The sequence below is a fragment of the Podarcis tiliguerta genome, assembly GCF_965153285.1.
Source record: "Podarcis tiliguerta genome assembly, chromosome: 3".
NCBI classification, from domain to species: Eukaryota; Metazoa; Chordata; class Lepidosauria; order Squamata; family Lacertidae; genus Podarcis; species Podarcis tiliguerta.
In genome coordinates this window covers 69,005,789-69,028,173 of record NC_139536.1, presented here as the reverse complement: position 1 = coordinate 69,028,173, position 22,385 = coordinate 69,005,789, and the positions used below count along the sequence as shown (strand labels likewise).

The 22,385-nt window shown below is 39.4% G+C and overlaps 1 protein-coding gene across 1 annotated transcript in view; it reads right to left on the bottom strand.

Annotated features, from left to right (window-relative positions):
* REV3L (REV3 like, DNA directed polymerase zeta catalytic subunit) overlaps positions 1-22,385 on the bottom strand; it is a 60,109-nt gene that overhangs the window by 4,022 nt on the left and 33,702 nt on the right. The window contains exons 18-30 of the mRNA XM_083433662.1: positions 20,478-20,589; positions 14,976-15,091; positions 12,285-12,403; positions 10,743-10,861; positions 9,381-9,522; positions 8,568-8,812; positions 7,771-7,879; positions 6,698-6,904; positions 5,410-5,519; positions 3,800-3,914; positions 2,101-2,238; positions 1,735-1,925; positions 523-769 (exon numbers count right to left, since the gene is read on the bottom strand). Coding sequence (XP_083289788.1) covers positions 523-769; positions 1,735-1,925; positions 2,101-2,238; positions 3,800-3,914; positions 5,410-5,519; positions 6,698-6,904; positions 7,771-7,879; positions 8,568-8,812; positions 9,381-9,522; positions 10,743-10,861; positions 12,285-12,403; positions 14,976-15,091; positions 20,478-20,589 — 1,970 coding nt within the window. The remainder of the gene's footprint in view (positions 1-522; positions 770-1,734; positions 1,926-2,100; positions 2,239-3,799; positions 3,915-5,409; positions 5,520-6,697; positions 6,905-7,770; positions 7,880-8,567; positions 8,813-9,380; positions 9,523-10,742; positions 10,862-12,284; positions 12,404-14,975; positions 15,092-20,477; positions 20,590-22,385) is intronic.

Here is a 22,385-nt window from a genome sequence, read left to right as displayed (position 1 = left end):
CTTCCTACAACCCTCTTCCTAGTAAGTCTTGCATCAAGTGATAGGGGGTTGGAAGGAAAATCTATTTGTTAACCTGTCCCAAACCTGTTAGTGATTCATCAGGTAACTGGACCTTCCCTCCCACAGCAGCCACCGGCTCACATTGGTAGGAATACCCTCTACCCTCTCCATTTGGTTGAATAACACTGATAGTTGGAGAGCCAATTCAGTAACCAGAAGAAGTACTAACTGTTTTAAACTACAGTGGTACCTTGGGTTACAGGCACTTCAAGTTACAGACTCCGCTAACCCAGAAATAGTACCTCGGGTTAAAAACTTTGCTTCAGGATGAGAACAGAATCCGCGCAGCGGCAGCGGGAGGCCCCATTAGCTAAAGTGGTAGCTCAGGTTAAGAACAGTTTCAGGTTAAGGACGGACCTCCAGAACGAATTAAGTTCTTAACCCAAGGTACCACTGTACTTATCTATAAAAACTCCATTCCAGCTGTAGCCATATCCAGAATTTACTATTTCACCTACTTACCCTTGGTAATTCATGATACCAGCTGAAAACATCTATGCCAATAAGTGATAAGATTCTAGCCAGCGGAGGAAGAATTTGTTTGGTGATGTAGTAAGTGGCATTCAGACGCAGGTTTGGATCCTGTAGAACCTCAATCGGCCGCCTAACCAACTGTATGAGAGGCAACCCCGGCATGCCATACACAATGACGTAGGGCACCCTTTCACCTACTCGTGGCTCAGACCGCCGATCATAGGCAAGCATCCTTCTGTTGGGACAAATAAAATAATCTCAAAATATATGGCCCACAAATGAGAGAGCCAGATCTATGTACCTGTTTCAACTCCCATTAATAATCTCCATATATTCTTACAACTTTCCTATCCATATGGCCAGTTAGCACAGCAACATTAAACACAAAGGAGAAATGAAACAGCACCTTATGCAACCACAGAATAATTCTAGAAAGTGAGGACATATTTATACTCACCACTGCACCTTAGGGCTGAGGCTGCGTTCACAATGGTTTTATTCATTTCCCCCTACATTTCCCAGACTGTTAATTTCCGCTTTGTATTTGTGCTTTAACATGACATAAAGCCACTTCCAGAAACGGAAGAGGTTTAGGGCTCATTTACATGTTATTTGCTTCCAGAAAAAAAATCTGTTTGCAAACAAGTGCTAAATTTGCACTATACTGTATTCTGCTATATTTGGTTATATGGGAGGCTGGGTCAGCCAGAAGCACTTCTCATACTTTGAGGGAAACCCCCCAGCCTCACAAACAGGACCCCCCTACCTGAATTGTCTGTCTGTTCCGCGCTTAGCACCCCTCTACTACTTTGGGGCTCTTAGTCCCCCCTTCAAAGTTGCCCAAAGTCTGGAGCCTCTGACAGAACCACTATTCCAGACTTTTCCCTCTGAAGGAAGAGTGCAGAACAAGCTGTGGATGTATTTAGGACCTGGCTGATGGAAAATATATCTATCTACAGAATTGTCACACTGGAAGTGACCCCAAGGGCCATATAGTCCAAACCCCTGCAATGCAGGGATTGCAGCTAAGGAGCTTCCACTGATCCATATTTTATATTTTAACGTAATAAAATCCTGATATTCTTAGAAGTATAAATTTCTGTAGCAGGTATTTAACACATCTTTGAACTCCCATAACGAGAATGATTTAATATAAACTAAAATGATCTCACAGTGCCATTCATTATTTATCCTTATTACCTTGTGATTTCTAGAGCTGGTACACAGGCTCCAGGTTTGTATGTAGAACTTCCTCTGTACTCCTTTGCAAATATGAAATCTTGCATGCTGGCCTTCCCTTCTAATAATTTCATGCACTGATTTTGCACATACTGCTTGATATAACTTATATCACGTGTTTCAAACAACAACTTGATAGAACACTCAAGCATCTGAAAAAAGTGTATTAAAAGAGATTTCATAGTGATTTGAAACACCGAAGGCATTTTAAACATTCCCATTCTGAATCCCTTAACTCTCACCATTGGAGTTTCCCCCCTAATATGTGGAACTGATACTGTACTAAAAAGAACTTCTGAACACAATAAAATGCCTGTGCCACTTTACCTTGGAAACAGCAGGGCAAGAATCTCTTCTTACAGTTTCTATGCCTTTTGCATCAAATACTGCGTCCTTCTGTTCCAGTGATTCATACATGTAACCAACGTACCTCTTCTTGGTTTGCAAAATACATGGCAAATAGACCTGCAATGACAAAAAAAAAAAAAAACTTTGCAAGTCTAGATATAAGAAAAATGGAGTCAAACTTCTGGACTGAACGCTTTTCTTCTTTACTGCTCATAATTAGACCCAAGTCACCCATAAACTATATATCTACATTACTAAGCAACATACTCTATTTTAGGCCCTAAGCGAGAGGATGAGATGATAAATTTGTGCATGCATGACAGGCTTTCTCAGCTCAGAGAAGCTTCAAAAACAGCCATTTGAAGAGCTCTTTTTGTGTGTGGACTAGGGGCTAGAAGGGAGGATATGGAAGCCCTCATTGTGTACATGTAAACACTTGGATGCACTGAAAGAGTTTCTGTTAACCATAAAATATTTTCAAGCATATTTACATTTAGAGCAGACTTATTTCTGAATTTGAAAAATGTTTCATTTTTCCTAAATTGGGAAAAATTAGGCTGGATGTTTGTTAATCTCTAAATGTACATCTTTGTCCTTATTCAATTAATGTACCAACATCTTATGTTATGATTCAATCAACCTGATCACTGTGCTAGGCAGAATTGCAAATGTATTCATAATACCACCAGACATGGACAGAAGTATAATGCAGAACATTCTCTGACCACTTGGATACTGTGGAGTTCAAAAACCATTTACCATGCAATTTTATTTGTTTTATTATTTTGTCAAGTTTTTCTGACAAAATATTTTCTCCCTGCTCACACCAATAAAAAAGGAGAAAGACGGCCTTGCCCTCAGGCATAAAGACGACAAAGGGAAGTGTAGCAGAAGGAAAAGATAGAGAAGGAAAATCAGTTTGACAACAAAAGAAAGTGATGGATTGTAAAATAGGCATTTAAATCCAACTGAGGGAAGTCTGATCTTTCCATGCTGTTTTAAACCACCTATTCCATGACACTGCCATCTCGCCTTCATTACTGACTTTTTGGGCAGATTCCAAGGAACCCCAGAGCTGGACTCTAATATTAGTACCCTCTCACAAATCCCTTCTGGAGAGGAAAATGGGAGATTTTTGTTCTGGGTTTGATGTCCTGCAGCAAAGCAGAACAGCTGTGTGATGAAGGTCACTAAGGACACTGGCATTTCTCCACATGTCAATGAGGTTGGTGGCGGTGAATCAATGTAGAGCAATAGTGGAAAAGCCTCAGTCAAAGCATGTTAAGTTCAGTGCAATTTCTGTGCAAAATTGCATTCATTTGTAGGGGGAGTGTGCACACACTCACTGTATTTTTATGTTCATGTGGGCCCCCTTTGTGGGGTAGGCAAAGATGCAGCTTGGCTTTCCTGCAGAAAGCAGGACTGTTGCGCATGCACTGATGCATGGAAAGTTCAATCCTGCTTGGCGTAGATGCATTTTTATAGGCAGACTTTTTTTGGGGTTTGGTTCTTTAAGTGGCAAGATAGCAGCTCTTCCCAGGTTTGCTTTCTCATCCAAATTCCTTCTCCTTTTAACACTTTGTTTCAAATATCTATTTCTTAACTTGCTCATTATGTCACTTTCTGGAAAGGTGTCCTGTTAAATGTTGCAGTCAGGCAACACTCAGATTTCTCTTACCTTTTCAAACTTCAGTTTTACTGGTTTGGGGTTGGTAGCTGTTACAGCTTCAGCAATTTCCTGGCCAATCTTAAAAGACTGTTCCTTGGTAGCTCCTTTCAGTAGTACAAACATGCTGAAATAAGATAAGGGAAATCAAGAAATGACTACAGTAGTACCTCGGTTTAAATATGCTTCAGGTCGAGCGCTTTCGGGTTGCGCTCCGCGGCGACCCAGAAATAACGGAATGCGTTACTTCCAGGTTTTGCCGCTCACGCATGCGCAGTCAAAATATCACGCGCATACGCAGAAGTGGCGAATCGTGACCTGCGGGTTACGTTCGCTTCAGGATGCGAATGGGGATCTGGAACGGATCCCATTCTTATCCAGAGGTACCACTGTATTTAGCTAAAAATATTCCAAAAGTATGGCAACTTTTTTCTCTCTCTTTGTGACTAAAAACAGAAAATGAACAGGTAAGCAATTGATATTTGTTATTTATTAAATTGGTATAGTGCTCTTCATCCATAGATCTCAGGGCAGTTCACAACATAAAAATCCAAGATAAATACACAAAAGAGATATATCTGAAGTTTGTAATGGAGTGGATGTGGGATGGTGAAATGAAACTTAATCCTAGTAGAACAGAAGTCATCTTAGTCACGTCATATGTGGGGCTACCTCTGAAGACGGTTCAAAAACTTCAGATGATGCAGAATTCAGCGGCCAGGTTGCTCACCAGGACAAGAGCATGTAACGCCAATCCTGGCCTGGCTGCACTGGCTGCCAATTAGTTTCCGGGCCCAACTCAAAGTGCTGGTTTTGGCTTATAAAGCCTTAAACGGCTCAGGACTACAATACCTCAAGGACCACCTTTCCCCATCTAAGCAGACCTAGACTCTACGATCATCATCTGAAGCTCTTCTTCATCTGCTTCCACCATGAGACGTTCAGAGGGTGACAACACAAATGGACCTTTTCTGTAGCGGCTCCCTGTTTATGGAATGTTCTCTCCAGGGAGGCTTGCCTGGTGCCTTCGTTATCTATCTTTAGGCACCAGGCAAAAACTTTACTCTTCTCCAAGGTCATCAGCTAATTAAATAATTATGGCCTTTTAAACAGTGTTTGGGATATTGTTTTTGTTTGTTATTATGTTATATATTTTTGTGTTTTCATAATGTAAACCGCTCTGTGGTCCTTGGATGAAGGGCGGTATAAAAATGTAATTAAAGAAAGTGTGTGCATGAAATAAACTTGTTGTTTAGTCGTTCAGTCGTGTCCGACTCTTCATGACCCCATGGACCAGAGCACACCAGGCACTCCTGTCTTCCACTGCCACCCGCAGTTTGGTCAGATTCATGTTTGTAGCTTCGAGAACACTGTCCAAACTGTTGTTCAGACTTTCTTTCCTCAAACACTTCTGCTGCAGGAAGAACACATTTTCCTTGCATTCAAAATAAATAATTTTGTTGTTTCTTCCAGCTAGCATACCTATTGTGCATATTAAATTCCTACTCTGGTTTAAAGGTTGCATATTACAAATCTACTAATTTCTTGTAAGGGAAGGAAAGGCAGTCAATGACATATTACTGGTTGGAAAATTTCCCAAACAAAAGAATAGTTTTAATTACCTATCTGTGTCTCCATATACAACCCGCGCTCCCCATTTTTTTGTTTCGTTCACCAGTTTTATTGCTCGTTCCAAGGTTTCTCGGGCTTTGTGCACAATGCTATCACCAATCTGCAAAATATAAAGATAAACCTTGATAAAATCTTTCTTGTGCACAGATCATGCATTTATCATTGTTTTAGGTTCCCTGGTCACAATTCAGACATTTCTGTAACTCATTCTATAAACCCTGTAGAAAGTTTGATCTTTTTGATTAACAGCAGCCCACTTCTTCTCCATAAGACAAAAGTTTCAAAAGTAATTTGTGCTGAAGTTTGCAGAAGGCATGTGCGTGATAACTTTAAAAATAAGAAAAATCAAACTCTCTTGACTGTGTCCAAATAGCTCTGTGGATAGATGCATTCATCAAGATGAAATAGCAACTGCACGTTATTAGTAAGCATGCATATAGATATTTCAAGGGCTTAGGCCCAGGAGCTGCATGGGAGCAATGTTCCCTTGTCCAATTTCTACCAATATTGCTTGCTCCTGCATGCTCCCAGCCTGTCTTTTCACACTGCGCAGGACAGTCTCCTCAGTCTTCCAGAGTAGTTTTCAAGTGGGCACAAGAGAGGAGCAGCAGGAAAGCCTTGTGGCATGAGTCATCTTATGCTTGTGTAACTCTGGATCCAACCTAAGGCGTTTATAAATCTATAATTGCATGTCTTCCTCAGGACCCTCTGGAGCCATTGTTCCTATTTTACAATCAGAGAACTGAGGTTAAGAATCAGCTTTTGACTTAATGTAGGTATTATTATAGCGAAGAAGACTGGGAGCATTGGCTCCCAGTACGTTTCCGAGCACAATTCAAAGTGTTGGTGCTGACCTTTAAAGCCCCAAATGGCCTCGGTCCCGTATACCTGAAGGAGCGTCTCCACCCCCATTGTCCAGCCCGGACACAGATCCAGCGCCGAGGGCCTACTGGCAGTTCCCTCATTGCGTGAAGTGAGGTTACAGGGAACCAGACAGAGGGCCTTCTGGGTAGTGGCGCCCGCCCTGTGGAACACCCTCCCTTCAGATGTGAAGGAAATAAGTAGCTATCTTATCTTTAAAGGACATCTGAAGGCAGCCCTGTTTAGGGAAGTTTTTAATATTTAATGCTGTATTGCTTTTAACACTCAATTGGAAGCCGCCCATAGTGGCTGGGGAAACTCAGCCAGATGGGCGGGGTATAAATAATAAATTATGATTGTTGTTGTTGTTGTTTTCTTGTCCCTGAAATATCTTTACACTTTACTTTCATCACTTACCTCTACACATGGCATCCTTCCAGAAAAATTAGCAGAAGTATAACCAAATGTGACATTTGCTATGAGCTTAAGGCCAAGCTGACGTGCTTCAAGCATTCGAGTGATGGCTTTGTCATTTTTATAAGCTTTCATTGATTGCTTCACCATGATTCTAGTCTTCAGAATTTCTTCTAACATTTTCGGCAATATACCCTTTCTTACTGAAGGCTGCACAAAAACAACACCATTAAGAATTAACATTTAATAATAAAAATATATGTTTAGCAACAAGATTAATTCTGTTTATTGTAAGGTGGTTTACAGTAGACCACTGTTGGGTCAAATGTTTGTAATGCTGCTTATCAGATAATTTTTACACTACTGGTAACCAGGTAATTTTTCCCTCTGGGGGTTAAGATGGAGTATGAGTTTTCTCCCCCCACCCCCAGTGGGCCAGAGCTTTGTCTGCCCCCACTTTCATGCAACAACTTTGACAGCTGAGTCAGAGCCACCCACCTGTCAATCATCTGATCAAGTGACTGGTAGGTGGCCAGTCCCACCCACTTGTCAAAGTTGATCTGTGGGGTGGTGTTCATAGCAGGGAATGTGTGCTGACAAAGCCAGCACCAAACAGTATCAAACTCTCTGCTCATCAGCTGAATAGTGGGTTAAATCCTGCTGCTTAACCTGCAGGTGCCTGTTCCCAGAAACATCCAGACTGAGCAGGATTTAAACTCCCTGCATCAGCTAACAAATATGGGTTAAATCCTGCTTTGGTTGTGCACGCAGAACTGGGTGGGGAGGAGGAGCATACCTAAAGCAGAATGGAACCCTGCCATCTCACCCATCACCTGCTATTATGTGCACATTGGAGTGATATCAGCCGATTGACAGGCAGGCATGGCTTTGGTGAAATGGCCTTGCTGGCATGTGCGCTGGTTCCCCATTCCTGCTGTAGATACTGCCTCCTGTTTATTAATATCCTTAGCATATTTACAATTCATGCTTCAGTGTCTTTTTTCTTCCGGAAAGCAAGATAGAAGTTGAAATAACAAGTTAAACATAAAATGTCAACAAGAAGAATAAAGCATTACCTTAACAAAAGCAATTCCACTGGGTGACACTGTGATGTCATGACGAAGTTGATATAGCAAATCAGGAGATACTCTCAGAGAAGTGCAGCCAAACTTAAATTCATCGTATCTGGAAGATAAGACAAAGTGTACTGAACCCTCAAGTAACATCACAGACTAACTGCTATTTATAGACAAGATTTATCCCATGCTACACACTATTTAGTGCTATGGCAGCATAAATACAGTACCTGTTTTAATTTTACATCAGATTTGTATCTCTTAGTCTCTCTCATGCTCTAGCCTTCTCTTTGTAATCCAGCAAGCTCTCCTATGTTCTTATCAGCAAATAACTTACAATTTAAAGATCAATCTTAACAAAATATTTCCTTAGAGATAATCATATTGGAGTGTGCCCACCTTCCAAAATCCACTTCACTGAGTCCTTGTATCATCTGCAATATATATATTTGAAACACACCTTTTCCTCCCATATTTCATCTACTTATTCCTTGGTATGCATGTGTGGGAGACTGAATCCACCCACCCACATGCAGTCAGAGTTACACACTTGTTTTGATGCACTTCTAAAATTGTATATTTCAAAAATGCTGTTCACAAGTTCTGTCTCTGCAGCCAAGAAGTAGATTAATAAAATTACAAAAAATCCCAGACGACGACTTCTTTTTTTACAAGAAAAACAACTTCCTGGCTGCATGGTTTGAGAAGTGGTGGGCTAAATATATTCCATTTGATCTTTCAAGTACTTATTAAGTAGCAGAGAAAATGCATCTAGATTTTAAATATTTAATACTTACTTTCCCAAGTTCTCAATATGTCCCAAGCATGTGGAATAACAGTAGTTGTATGCTATCACAATAGATGGATATAAAGATTGAAAATCTAGTACAAGGACAGCATTACTGTAGAAACGGGATTCTGGCTCCATTATTAAAGGAATACACTGAGGGGCTCTCATTTGAGCTCGTTGCTGGACACTCGGTGTAACAGCAATGTAATTCATTGGTTTGGCAATACGTAACATCATTGACTCCACACGGTACTACAAAAGAAAAACATTAATTACTGATACTTTTGAATGTTAATGTATTCTTAAAATATATTCCTGTGGTGTGGGGACTAACGGACAATGTAAGTGGACTTTGTGAGCCTTTATGGTGGTTAAGAGACATTACAAGTCTTGAAGGTCAAAACACCCCCTGTCTGCTACTTCACAGAAGATTTCACTTCTTTTCTATATTCAAATGTATGCCTTGTTAACCGCCAGTGTTGTTTAGATACCCACTGGAGCACAGAAACTGCTTATATTGACCTGTAGGTTTAAATTAGAATTGATGGAGTATTCTGACTGCTAATGTCTGCTGGCAATGTTTTCATCCTCTTTTCTCTTTCTTGTATTTGCAAATAAAAATTCTATTTTTTAAAAAAATACTGATCTAGTATGGCTATACATTTAATATTATTTTCCTAATAAGCAGCAAGGCTAGTGGCAATTGGATTTTTAATGTCTTTTAGAAATGATCCCTTGTTTGTGAAAACTTCCAAGGTTCAAAACGTGAGAAAAATTCTGAGGTCCCAACAACTTCTCAAAAATATTAAGGACAGCTTACCTGCGATCCTCTTGTTAATACATGCAAGAACTGAATTCCAAAAAGCCTTGCCATTTCACTTGTTCTGCCAATTAAGTCCACTTGTTCTAACAGCTGGAGATTTCCACGGACACGGCTTGTGTAATAATCAATCATTTTCCAGCTTTAAAACCAAATAATAAACGTACAAAAATCTTAAAAGTCTTAAAGGATGTTCTAGAAAAAAAAACACTTTCAAGGCAGTAATCAACAATTTGCAGCTCTAATAAATTGATGTGCAGCCCTATTAGTTCTCTTGGAGGCTTTTAACATAAGGTTAAGGTTAAGTCCAGTACCATGGTATCCTTCTGGACCACCTGAATGGGTTGTTCCTTGGTTATTTTTTTGTTCTTTCTGTTGCACCATATCCAGAATGTGGTGCTGGGGGACTACTGTTCCACACCATGGCCTTCTCCTCTATGTTACTTAATATATAAATGAAGCTGCTGGGAAGGGCAATTCAGAGCTTTGAAATAAGGTGCCATAGATTTTATACCTTAAAATTAGAAGTGGAGTGACTTACTACGCCACTCATTATTAATTTGATGCATTATGAAAACAATGCACTAAGTCACTTCTAAAGTAGCATGACTACTTTTTTCCTCAATTAGATTGTTTTTTCCTAGCTTCAATAATTTCAAGGTCGTTCTTATCACTGGTGCATGAATTCAGCTATCCTAGCAATTAAGGGATAGCAATTTGTTATTTATTGCTTAAACTGGAAGGAAAACTGCACCATGAAGTTCTGTTACACTTGAGATATACAACAATGGTAAAGTCTAGTTAACATGCTACCTTTACAGCACAGTTGCCACTCCTGTGATCAGCAACCATGTTACGTAACTACTTATGTCTGATATTCAGCAATATACAGTATATCTTTGATAATATCAGTACTTCGCACATGAGCACCACATCTCCACTGGGTCTGTTGAAGTAGCCACTTGATCCACCTCCAGTGGTAAATGGTCATGCAGGAGTGGTATGTAAACCTGACTAAGTCAAAGGTAGCCAACGCGATGGCCTCCAGAGAATGTTGGGCTACAGCTGCTGTCATCTATGACCATAGGCTATGATGGTTGGGGTTGATGGGAACTGTAGTCCTAAATCATCTGGAAGGCACCACATTGGTCAGTGCTGCCTTAACTGATCAAATGATATGGGTAGAAAGTTAAATTGTGCACTACGGATTGGCAGCACATTTGTTATTCTGTCAGCAGCCAACTTTCTTTCATTTTTTCCTGGCTAATTAAATTTTCATTTGGTTTGAAAACTTTATATACAACAGATCAGACTTTGATTCAGGAAGCATACTTTAAAATACTCGTAAGAACTGGTACTTACCGATAGATGTCTGTTTTGTTGTCAAACCAATCAGACAGAACACGAGAGGTAAACAGTGGAAAGCGCTGATGAAGTATATGAAAGCCCACATTTTCAAAAGTATAGTTAGTTAGAGTCACCTAAAATAAGAGAAGACTTGTATGATCATATGCCTATATAATTTGTCCTGGTAAGGTGGAATGGAAGAGTAAGAATTACAGGGTATGTTTAAAAATGCTCACAACTTTTACTGGTTATAGCTTACACAGAGTTTGGCATGGCATAGCACAGAACAAGGATTCAGGTTCAAGACAACCACTCAGCTCAAATACTTGGAAACCATCAATGGATAAAAGGCAAGCTCAGGCCCACCTCTGTGTAGACTGGTACTATGAGCTATCACTGCAACCACCCTGGGTGTGTTGCAGGCTTGCTAGCCCGTGAGCTGGGTTTGGCTCTGAAGTGACCCCAAGATCCATTATGAGGGTCCTGCAATGGGGAGGCAGCCCCTGCTATGTATTTGACTGTCTTCAAGGTCTGCCACACAGTTGTGATGAAACTACAGGGCAATGTAATCGAATCACCATTGAAGAACATTGCTGTGGGGAAGGCAATACCTTTGTAATTGCTAAGCCAGTAGTGACTATGAGTAAAATTAACCAGCAACTTAATCAACTGTAAGGTGAAGTGTGCTATAAGACAAGAATGGAAGTTGACAGCACTGTTGAGGCCCAGGCCAACTTTTCATAACCCAGGAATGGGCTAGAAGGGAAAGGAGGGTTCCCCCTCTGGTTCACACCATGATCTGCCCCCAGGAAGCCAACAGGTGCAACCACTGCTGGTGGGGCTCAGCCTGCAGCGGGGGGGGGGGGGGAGCGCAGATCATCACCTGAACATGCAAAAGGAAGTTCAAACATCCATAAAGTAGACAATTAGAGGGACTAAGGGGGGAAACAACTGGTTTTTCACCAAGAATTAGAAATGTCTTATGACCATGCTTTTTCATTACATAATCCAGAAGAAGTCACATTAGTTTGCAGCAAAAACAAAGAGACCTATGCCAAGTCAATTGTGGCATAAACCATTAAAGACCAGAGATCATTTTATCAGATGCTCCTTTCTGTATCTGATGATAATGGCTCTGGCCCCTGAAAACATACACCACAATTCATTTGTTAGCCTTTCGGGTGTCATAGGACTCTTTGATTTGTCAACACAGTTGTTACCAGTTATGACAGAAAGTATAATTAATAATATCAGCAAGTGTAATAATCAAGGAATTAGACCAGTAGGCAGCCAGTGCTGAAATGGAAATTGGCCCTTGAACAGAGAATAGGTTATGTGAGTAGAATATGCTATAGAGTAAAGCATCAGCTCAGCAAAATAATGGAAGACTATGATTATAACTACATTTCCGTGGATTTCATATTTCCTGTACTGATAGCAAGCATATGTGAAGAAGGAAACACAAATTTGCAAACTCCCAAGACAAGAAAATGGCTTATTATTGAAAATATGGCATTTATTTGAAAGTAGGTTATTTATGATTTTGCCAAAGTTTACCTCATTTCTCATAATTCTCCAGATATTCAGCATAACCCTTCCAACAATGTTTATTTCACTCATTGTATCAGACCCATATTCATCTTGATCTGAAGTAAATCTGTTTTCTTTTTTATCATCTAAATCATTAAAAGAGAATATTTCAGCAACTCAAATCAACTTTAGTACAAATACAATGAAATATTTATCAGAAGGAAGAGTCATCCTCTGAACCTACAAACTAGAACAGTGTGGTCAATCTTTCTGGCAAGTATAACACAACTAAAGGCCAAAATACTTCCACTAGATAGTATGTTACAGCAAATATGAAAGTCTTTGTGGTTTGGGTTTTCTTTTTATTCTACTTAGGAATGCAGGTCTGATTTTATAATGGAATCTGGTTTGCAGACTCTCCCAATTTCTGTTCACACGTTAAAGTCACCTGTAGCATCTGTAGTGCATGTCCGTAATCCATGCACTAGAAGAACCAGAAATGTTCATTATTTTGTGTTTTTTAAATCTTTGCCCTTACAACTTACTGTATTTTTCTGTGTATAACATGACCCCATGTATAAGACGACCCCTATTTTTGGGAGCCCTCAACAGTTGTTTAGCTTCTTGTAAGTTCGCTAAGCTGTTGAGCAGCTTTTCGACCATCCCCTGCTCTGGCTGACCGCAATACACCACAAACTGGCACTCACCAAATACTCTTCCTAAGCCAGGAAGAGCGGGTAAGCAGCCTCCTCTCTGACATTTCCCTGCCACCGCTATAGCACCAGCCCTTGCTTACTTTGCATATTAACCTGTGTATAAGACGACCCTCAATTTATCACAAAAAATTCAAATAAAATCAAAAAAAGGTCGTCTTATACATGGAAAAATACAGTACTTACTTTTTATCATATTCCAAAGTTACTATTTTATCACATTCCAAAGTTTCATCACTCATATAAATTGTCAAGAAGCAGTATCCACTGCACTACTCATGGTTTGCATGTCACTTCAAACCATAGCTAACCGTAACCATAGTTAAGTGAAAGCTGGGGCTATGGGCTGAAATTGTGGGCACTTTACTTCTTCCTCATTCCTGCTGCTATGTTGCCAAGAGCAAAGCCATGGTTTGGTTTAATGTGACGGATGAACCTGGGCTCCCCCCCTCTCCAAAGAAACCACAAGCTAAATGCTAGTCCCTCCCCCGCTAGGTTTGTTTGTTTGGAGGGAACAAACCATGAACCCACAGATGGGTGGGGTTATAAATAATAAATTACATGATGATGATGATGTAAAACTAACCCGGACCATGGCTTAGCTATCAGCAGCAAGAAAAGAGCAAAGTGCCTGTGATTTTAGCCATGTGCACCAGCACACTGTACTCTTTAAATTACAGCTAAGCTTAACTATGATTTTAAGTAGTGAGGGGGGAACCCACTACTTAGGCCCATCAGGATTCCCCATTTGGCCCGTGAAGCCACCTTCTACAAGACACAGCCACCTGCCCTACACCTCATATATGATGTCGGGGGGGCGGATAAAGTTGCAGCTCCCTGCTGAAAGTGGGGTTTGAAGGTACTGAAGAACAGCTGTTCCAGCAAAGCCCTGTACCTTTGCAAGCCCTGATTATCATGCTGATGCTTGCAAAGACATAGGGCTTTGTGACTACCACAACCAGCTAACCATTGGAGCCTGCAAAGTGTGCCTTTACCCATTCTTTCTTAATTCAAATTGTGTGATCAAAGGAAAGTGGATTGCCTGATGTCACTGGGACATCAGGTGATTGATAGGTGGGCAGGCAAAGTATGACTCCAACCCATTGGTCGGATTCAGTTCCGCACCCTAGGTTTAAAGTAGTGTGTGCAGAAGACCACAGTTCTATATGGTTTCCGTTATGCAAATTGGTTTATATTTAGTCACTCTTCCTCAGGTTCTTATCCTGTGGACTCTACACAGGATATGGCTCTCCCACTGTTTCTTGCAGTGACTCAGGTACTCAAATGCTGCTCCCTTGGCTAGCTGCTTCATCTATTTCTGCTCCCATCTCTTCAAACAAAAGATAAACAACCACTACTCTAATACAGAAAACTGAAAGAAGGATCCTTGCTAGCTGTGACTGAACAGAATGCATGTAGTCAAGCTTCCTAGTGAGAGACAGTGAAAAACACTAAAATGGGACAGGAACATCATATTTTTCCATGTATAAGATGCCCCCATGTATAAGACGACCCCTATTTTTTTGAACCCCAAATTAAGAAAAATGAAACCCTAAAATAGAAGTGAAAATCTGGATGATTGATGGTGGCATGTTGTTGATCTTTTTGGGGGCAATTGCCCTCAAAGTTTCCAGCATGAGGTGCATGCAGTGCATTGTGGTGCAGAAGCAAAGGCAGCGACTGCGGAAGCAGGCTCCCAAGCAGGATGCCAAGGAAGAACCGGGGGAAGGCAGGGGGGACAGCAGCAGGAGGGACCGCCTCAGCCCGCCCAAGCCCAAATCCCAGACTTATGCTTAAATATTTTAAAAATTCCCCCAGATGCCCATGTTCTGTGTGCAAGACGACCACCCATTTTTTACTAATTTTTTTATAGCAAAACACCTCATCTTATATACAAAAAAATGGTACTAATGGCTTTATACCCAGAATAATAGTAGAATAAAACCACGGCTTCTCACAATTATTAATAACTTTAGAATTAGGAACCTTAGAATCATAAACACACCTGGAACACGTGAGACCATTTGGCATAAATCAACACCTAGAGCAGCAGCTCTCTGCAAGAGGTATCCCCAGGAATGCATCTGAACTTCATAGCCCAGCAAAATATCTGGATCATACCTAAAAAGAGAACATACATTTTCTTCATAGAACCATGTGCTCTTTTTTGTTTCAGCAAACCTACTCAGACATGTAATTTTAGCATTTCACGTTAAACTAAAAGTATGCTTTTAAAAATTACTCATTTTTTCTATTTTACCATCTTATGTCGTTTGTTTTTAATGTTTGCTTTTACAGGTATGTTTTATATTTTGTTGTAAACTGTTTAGAGGACATTGTTGTTCTAGTATGCAGTATATAAACTCTGTTAAATAAATAAAATAATAAACTCAACAAATTTATACTGAATTTAATGCCAGCAGCCTAAGATAAACATGAAGTCTTGCTTGAGTAAAGAAGGAAGCACATACCGTGATTGAGAAAACACAATCTACACAAAAAAAGGTACTGAGTATGCAAAAGTTTGCCAACTGGATGGGGCTAGGGAGAAGAACTGAATACATTTAATTACAAATAACAAAAATTCTGTATTTATCCCCATGTGGAAACTTGTACCCAAGTGTAAGCATGAAGTGCCCATGTATCCATAGTTTTGTATATCATTCCCTTGGTGCTTTCTCTGGATTAGGTCTAATATGTATATTTTCTAATGACAATTTTGGAAATACAAGCAGTTAACCACAAATAACTGGTGGAGAATTCCCTTCTAGTTCCCATGGGGAGGGGGGAGGCTGGGATCCAAAGAGCCAGTTTAGGTATGTATAGTGACATGTTGTTACTTTTAAAACAGTAGGTCCTTATGCCATGCCATAAGCTCCATGTTTGAAACTCCCATTGGTTAAAAAAAGATGTGTCCCCCTGGACGGTTGCTGTGTGATACATAATTATTTTGAACTTAGCTAGTAAATACTTTGCCTGCTTTAGATGTGATGCAATATGCTGGTTCAAATGCCAGCAACACTCATACAGAGGCTGCATTTGAAAGAGAATTGGTATCTCCATACAAGGGCCGTTTATACTTTTTGTGACTTGTGTGATCGGGGCACTTCAAAAAAGCATTGCAGTAACCATATGAATCATGGTAGCCAGTGCTTTTTTCTTTAAAAAATGTTTGGGGGTACTCTCATTATCATACTCATATTGAAATACTGCCCCTCAGTGAGGCCAAACTTAGATTCACAAAATGTTTAGGGGTATGTGTACCCCTGCGTACCTCCAGAAAAAAAGCACTGATGGTAGCCATGTAGAAAACTACCACTTGGAAGCTCTGATTCTCACAAGCAATACTTATAGTGAGTTCTCAATGACTTCAATTCAAATGAGAAGAGAAAATATCACCACATTTGAGGAATCTGTAATGTTTCACACAAGTAGGGAAAAATTATGGCAGAGTTACATTGTCCAGTAGGCAGAGATAATGTGGGATTTTGTTCATTGAGAGTTTTAATGTTTTGCTTTATATTTTTGTGAGCTGCTTAGAGGCTCTCTTACAATCAAGCAATATATAAATGTTGTACTATATCAAGACTGCTGCTTGGAGCCCATATGACTGAATGTTTGTCCATACAAAATATTTCCTTCACATAAAAAGCTAGACCCAGGTACAGAATTACAAGCTCAGTGAGAATGAGGCCCAAGTTATATACATCACTGCAGGAAAAATGTACACATTTCACCATAAAGCAAGAGCAATTCCTTAGCTCCCTCTGCAAAAGTAACATGCTCTATAGAAAGCTTCATTTGCTATAATTTCATGCTTATCCTTCAAACTGCATTGTCTTATAAAATGATGACACACAACCAGGTAAATTCTGCACACGCAGCAAGGCTTCTAAGGCTCTATTTACAGAAAAAGCCTAGACAATGTGCTTCAGAAGCAGCCTCCAACATTGCACTAGAAGCTGCTGTCATATAATACTGTGGCTCTTTGAATTATGGTAAGTATCTAAAAATGTTATTCCATAAAACTTTGCTTAACACGTCAGCTTTCTATGCCTCCTAGTGAGCAGAGGTGAGACACTCTGGACATTGGAACTGCGTGATGTGCATATGCTACTCTGGCTCAGTATTTTAATGAAGAGTGACTTTCCTTTTCACTTTTTCAGCACTCTGAGCCTAAACCATGTTGCTTCCCAGCCAAAATCTTATGACTGATAGACTGAGGAATGCCTTTAGTTTAGTTGTTACATACTGGTAAGGATGGCAACCTGATTTCTTCCATGGTTTTCTAATCTGTTATGGCTCAGGCCAACCTACCCACTATTCAAAGTATAGTCTTTGTACCCAGTAGTGGATTGGGATGGGCAGCAGATCAGTGGCCTCCTTAGCCTGTCCACTGTTGCCACCATTCTTCTGGCTGGCTACTGTCTGAAACTTCAGCAGAGCTGCTACAACTTTGCTGTTATAGTGGTCCTAAAGGGCTCTCTAGGTCATCTATATCTCCATCCGCAGAAGGGTTCTTCCTCAAGAGTGGGCACTGTGGATGCTTCTTTAAGGTTTCAGAGTTTACTGCTAAAAAACTTTAAACAGTATTTGCTGCCATAAAGTGGCAGCAATGCAGACACTATCCAGGGCCACCTTGCTTCAAGGAAGTGTGTGTGTGTGTGTGTGTGTGTGTGTGTGTTTAAAAGAACACAGTCAACATACTTTGATTCAGCAGGTTTGGACAAACTGGCCATGCTGACTTGAGCTGTTAAGAGTTGGAGACAATCGACATCTGGAGGGCCAGTGGTCAGGGATGATGGGAGTTGTACTCCAACAACATTTAGAGTGCCATAGGTTAGCCACCTCTGTTCTACAGGTTATATTCCTTTTCATCTCAGAAGAGAGAATACTTTTCTAAATTGCAGTGTTTAGACAAAAAGGAACTGTAGGACATTCAAACATATAAAAATTATTTGGTAAGGTTTATCCATTAGTAATATTAGGGAATATTGGATTTCTCAAAACATCCTTTCAGGTCATTTGTACTATTAAAAAATAGAAGTTTCTTCTAGGAAATAATTTGGTTCTTTTTGTAAATGTTATCATTTCTGAATTAACTCAACAGGCTTTTAAGAAATTGTAACAGAGACATCATTATCTTCAGTTTTACTTTAATGTAGCCAGAAATATCTACAGCAGCAGCTTCCAAAGCTAAAAGGATTTCACTACAAATACCACCATTTTATTATCGATACTGCCAACTTGAACTTGTGAACATAATTTGCTTCTATCCTAAACTGAAAAGACCTTCAAAGTGAAACTGGAGGGACCATAGTTCAGTGGTAAAGCATCTGCTCTGTGTGCAGAAGTTCCCAGGTTCAATTGCCAGCATCTTCAGGTAGCAGGTAACCAGAAAGACCCCTGCCTGACATGCTAGTGCACTGGTGCCGGTCAGAGCACTAAATGTCTTGGGTAGCTGGACCAATAGCCTGACCCGCTATAAAGCAGTTTGCCAAATCCTATGTCACTGAAACCTTGCCAAATCTTGGCCAGGTTAAGTCAAGGATTCTGATGGCGGTTTGTATGGAATCCAAATGAGAAATGATATTTGCTGTATTGTTTTGGACTATCCCTAGGTTCAAACAACTGCTGGTCTTATTTGTATGACTAAGCAGTTGGATTGAATTCAGCATCAGAATCAATAGCTCCTAAAGAAAAAAATCCACAACGTCACAGAAATACAAAAAAATATTTTCATTTGGATCTTCTCCATTCAGCAGTCTTTTCAATAAATCAAGTGATGCATAATAATCAGCAACAAAAGCTATTATAGGATTTTTGGGTCCAATGTAATTATTATTAATGATGAAGGGTAGTATATAAATTTAACAAATAAATATAATTGGGGGGAAAAGAGGTTAAATTCTTGTCAGCTCTCATAGTGAAATTGGAAACACATTTATTCTGAAGTACGTCATTGATTTTACAGAAATGTGTTGCAAAGAATGTGGCCCAACAGGAACAGTTTAGGCATTAATTGCTGTTCTTCCCGAGACCTCTGCATTTATATGAACAGTCAATTACATAACTCCCATAGTATCTCCATCATCAATAAGGTATGGTAAAAACTGATGACTTACAAAACGAGCACTCACTTGTAATTTTTAAATTAGTTTGCCCTTTAATTTGGTATTTGAAACAAACAAATGTGAAATTCTCTTTACCATCAAGGTAAAGAAACAATATTAATAGAAAACTATTTAAAAAGAATGAAAAATAGCAAATGTCTCTACTGTTCCTAGCTGAGAACTGCCTGAAAAAAGTCTTGTGTCAACTTTTCTAGAGCGATTATGAACTGCTATCCTTCAAGGGATAAAAACAGCCTAATCAAAATATTTGAAGGTACACACTATATTCCACTTGTTGTACAGACGTTGCAAATAGGCACACAGCACTTCAAAAGCTGTTCCCCAGGTAACTTTGAATGTCCACCACAAATATATTAGAAATCGGTGCGCTTTCTTCATTCAATGAAGCCTTCAGCAATTAAGTCTTCAGAAATACAAATGAATTGTAACGATATTCTTTGGCATGGTTTCATGTGGCCAAGTGGCATTTCCCCAAATGGTGGAGAACTTTATAGGAAAAATAAAAGTAGCAGGTTGTTACTTCCAAGTTGTTTCCTAAGCCAGACGGAGCAGCGGATTCCCAAAAAAGAGAAAGAAAAAATTAATTTCCTTACCTGTAATTTTGTCTTCTCTGAACAGGAATCCGCTGCTTCGTCAGGACCCACCCTGTGTTGGTTGCTCTCAGCAACTCTTTAGTACTCTGGTTTCCTGGATTTAGTCAATGCCATTCTCATCAGAAGTTTTCTAGTCAGAGAGAGAGAGAATTGCAAATGTACTCTGCCTAGTACACATTTCCCTTGAGAATGTATTCCAGCCAGATGTTTCAAAATTTTGTTTCCTTGGTAACATTCAGACTTTGAGGTTTTGGCAGTTGACCTGAAGAAAGACACACCTGAAGTTCCACAGGCCCATGATCAGAGGTTGCTACAAAAACTGGCCAGGAACTTTTCAAACCAGGGAAAATAAGGACTTTCCCATTCAGAAAAGACTTCTGTAAAGAGGCCAGTTTTTATATCTGTTTATGTCTGTACCGCTACGAGATATGAGTTTTGCCATAAAGTTCTTTTTTAAAAAAACTTCTTCCTACTTAAGACAGTGTATGCTTTAATTTGTATTGCAAGATCATTTAAACCTTAGAGTGTATTCTAAGAAAGATTGAAATGCAGTTTGGGAATATTAAAACTCCAGCAAGATTGATGTGAGAGGCCTGTATAAGAGAGACTCGCATAAAGAACCTTATAATATAGATATATCTGTTGTGAGCAGGAAAAACAGACTTTTCCAGGAAATAAAAACCATTTAAACATGGGGAGAGAAGGTAGGGAGACTTGGATTTGAAAATGTTTAAATAAAAGTTTCAGAGGATGAAAAAGCAGGGTCTACAGATGCCCTACCTTTTAACAATGTTCACCACTTCCTGGAAAAGTGCTCTCTCATCAGCAGCATATTTGACTTCCAATCCTGAGATGCCAGATCTGGTAAGCAAAGGTGCATGTTCTCTGTTACCTGAAAAGCAAATTAAATACTTATTTCTAGTAAAATACCACCGTGTTGTTGTTTTTTTTAATAAAAAACACACATTAAAATTAAGCCATGATTTTTCATTGTTCAAAGTCCCCTGCCACTACTGCTCATTGCAGACAATGAAATAGCTGGTGGAGATTTTGTATTTGAACTGTGGGAAAGCATGCACTTGCTTTTGAATTTTATAGAGCTCTGATTTAAGTAATTATCTTTTGTTCAAATGTTTATGACCTTTCATCAGCATAAATGTGGTACAATAAAGTGTGGCACCTCCCAAGCTTACTTCTAAATTTTGGAGAAAAAGATTTAGCTTTTACCACTCAACAGAGTGATAATAAATAAAGGCTCTGTCCACACATTATGGTAAACCATACTCAGTGGTTTACAGGGGAACATTATTTCAGAAAATGGTTTACCAAGATGTGCAAACCAAGCCAGCCTCATTTGAAATGTGATTCATAAGAAATTTTCTATATTTTTCCCCAATCAGTTCATAAGAGTTTGGCCTTTAAAAGCAACTAACAAATAGATGTTTTAAATGAATGCAATTTTCAGCAGTCCTCAGTTTCTAATATGCTTGATCCAAAGAATGGAAACCTTTTACATCCACAACAGTATGACTACTTATGCTTAATGAACATTATAAGAGCTGTGCTATATCACCTTAATCATTCTGCAAATAATTTTTAAAAACTTAATATTTTATGCCGACGTTTACAACAAGTACAAAATTCTGGTTGCCTCAGGTATTAGATGCATGGGAGGGCATCTCTTTGAAGTGACACTCAGGCTATGATGGAGAACATTAAGAGCAGCAGTTGCCAGTCACTAAGGTGGCATGGTGGGCAAGGAGCTAACTGCTGGGCTCTGAGGGAGCTGTTCTGTACTCTACTGCCTGTGCATGGGATAAGTAGGACTACATACAATATTCAAACTGTCAAAAATTCATTAATTATTGGATTCAAACAATTATCAGAATAAATCTTATCACTTAACCATTTCAAATAGATGTGAATTTTAAAACAGCAAAGCAAAAGATTAGTGGCCTTAAACCAAACTCTAGACAGGGCAATATAGAAGTGACAGATTAACCATAAGCTAGGCATTACTTTATTCACTGATGTATCAAATAAACCAATAGACTCTTCATTAAAAAATGCCAGCACTCAATACTAATAAATAAAGAACTCTGCAACATTAAATGGGGAAATTCTGTGTTTACAATCTAGTCTTATTCATAAATTCTTTTTCAGAGTCCATCAAGTTAGCCTCCAGGAAGTCAGGAAAATTTAGTACAATGATCTATAGCTTTAGAAAGTAAAAAAATTGAAGAAAATAAGATAAGAACAGGAAATTAATATTCTTAACATCTAGAAATAAAAGTGGATGAAAGAAGTTTTGTCATAATGCTAATTTCTTATTTTTCTCAGAACCTTAAAGCTAGACAGCATGAAGTTGTTTAATGATAAATCATCTCACAGAGTTTAACATTTTACTCTCAATATCAAATCTATTTTTTGTTTACTAGCCTAAACCAGTGGTACTCAACCTTTAACAGCTGGAGAGCCACTTCACCATTAACTGTTGTTGCAGAGTATAACATCAGGTACCAACATTGCAACCTTGCATCATGATGCTACATTAATTTGTGATGATGCCGTGCCACCACAAATATCATATGTTACAAGACATTTTGTAATCTTCAGTTTCTATTAGCTGCTGGGAAAAAGAGGGAGGTTTCCCCATTCTCCCCCCATGGCTGCTGGGTTGGAGGCAAT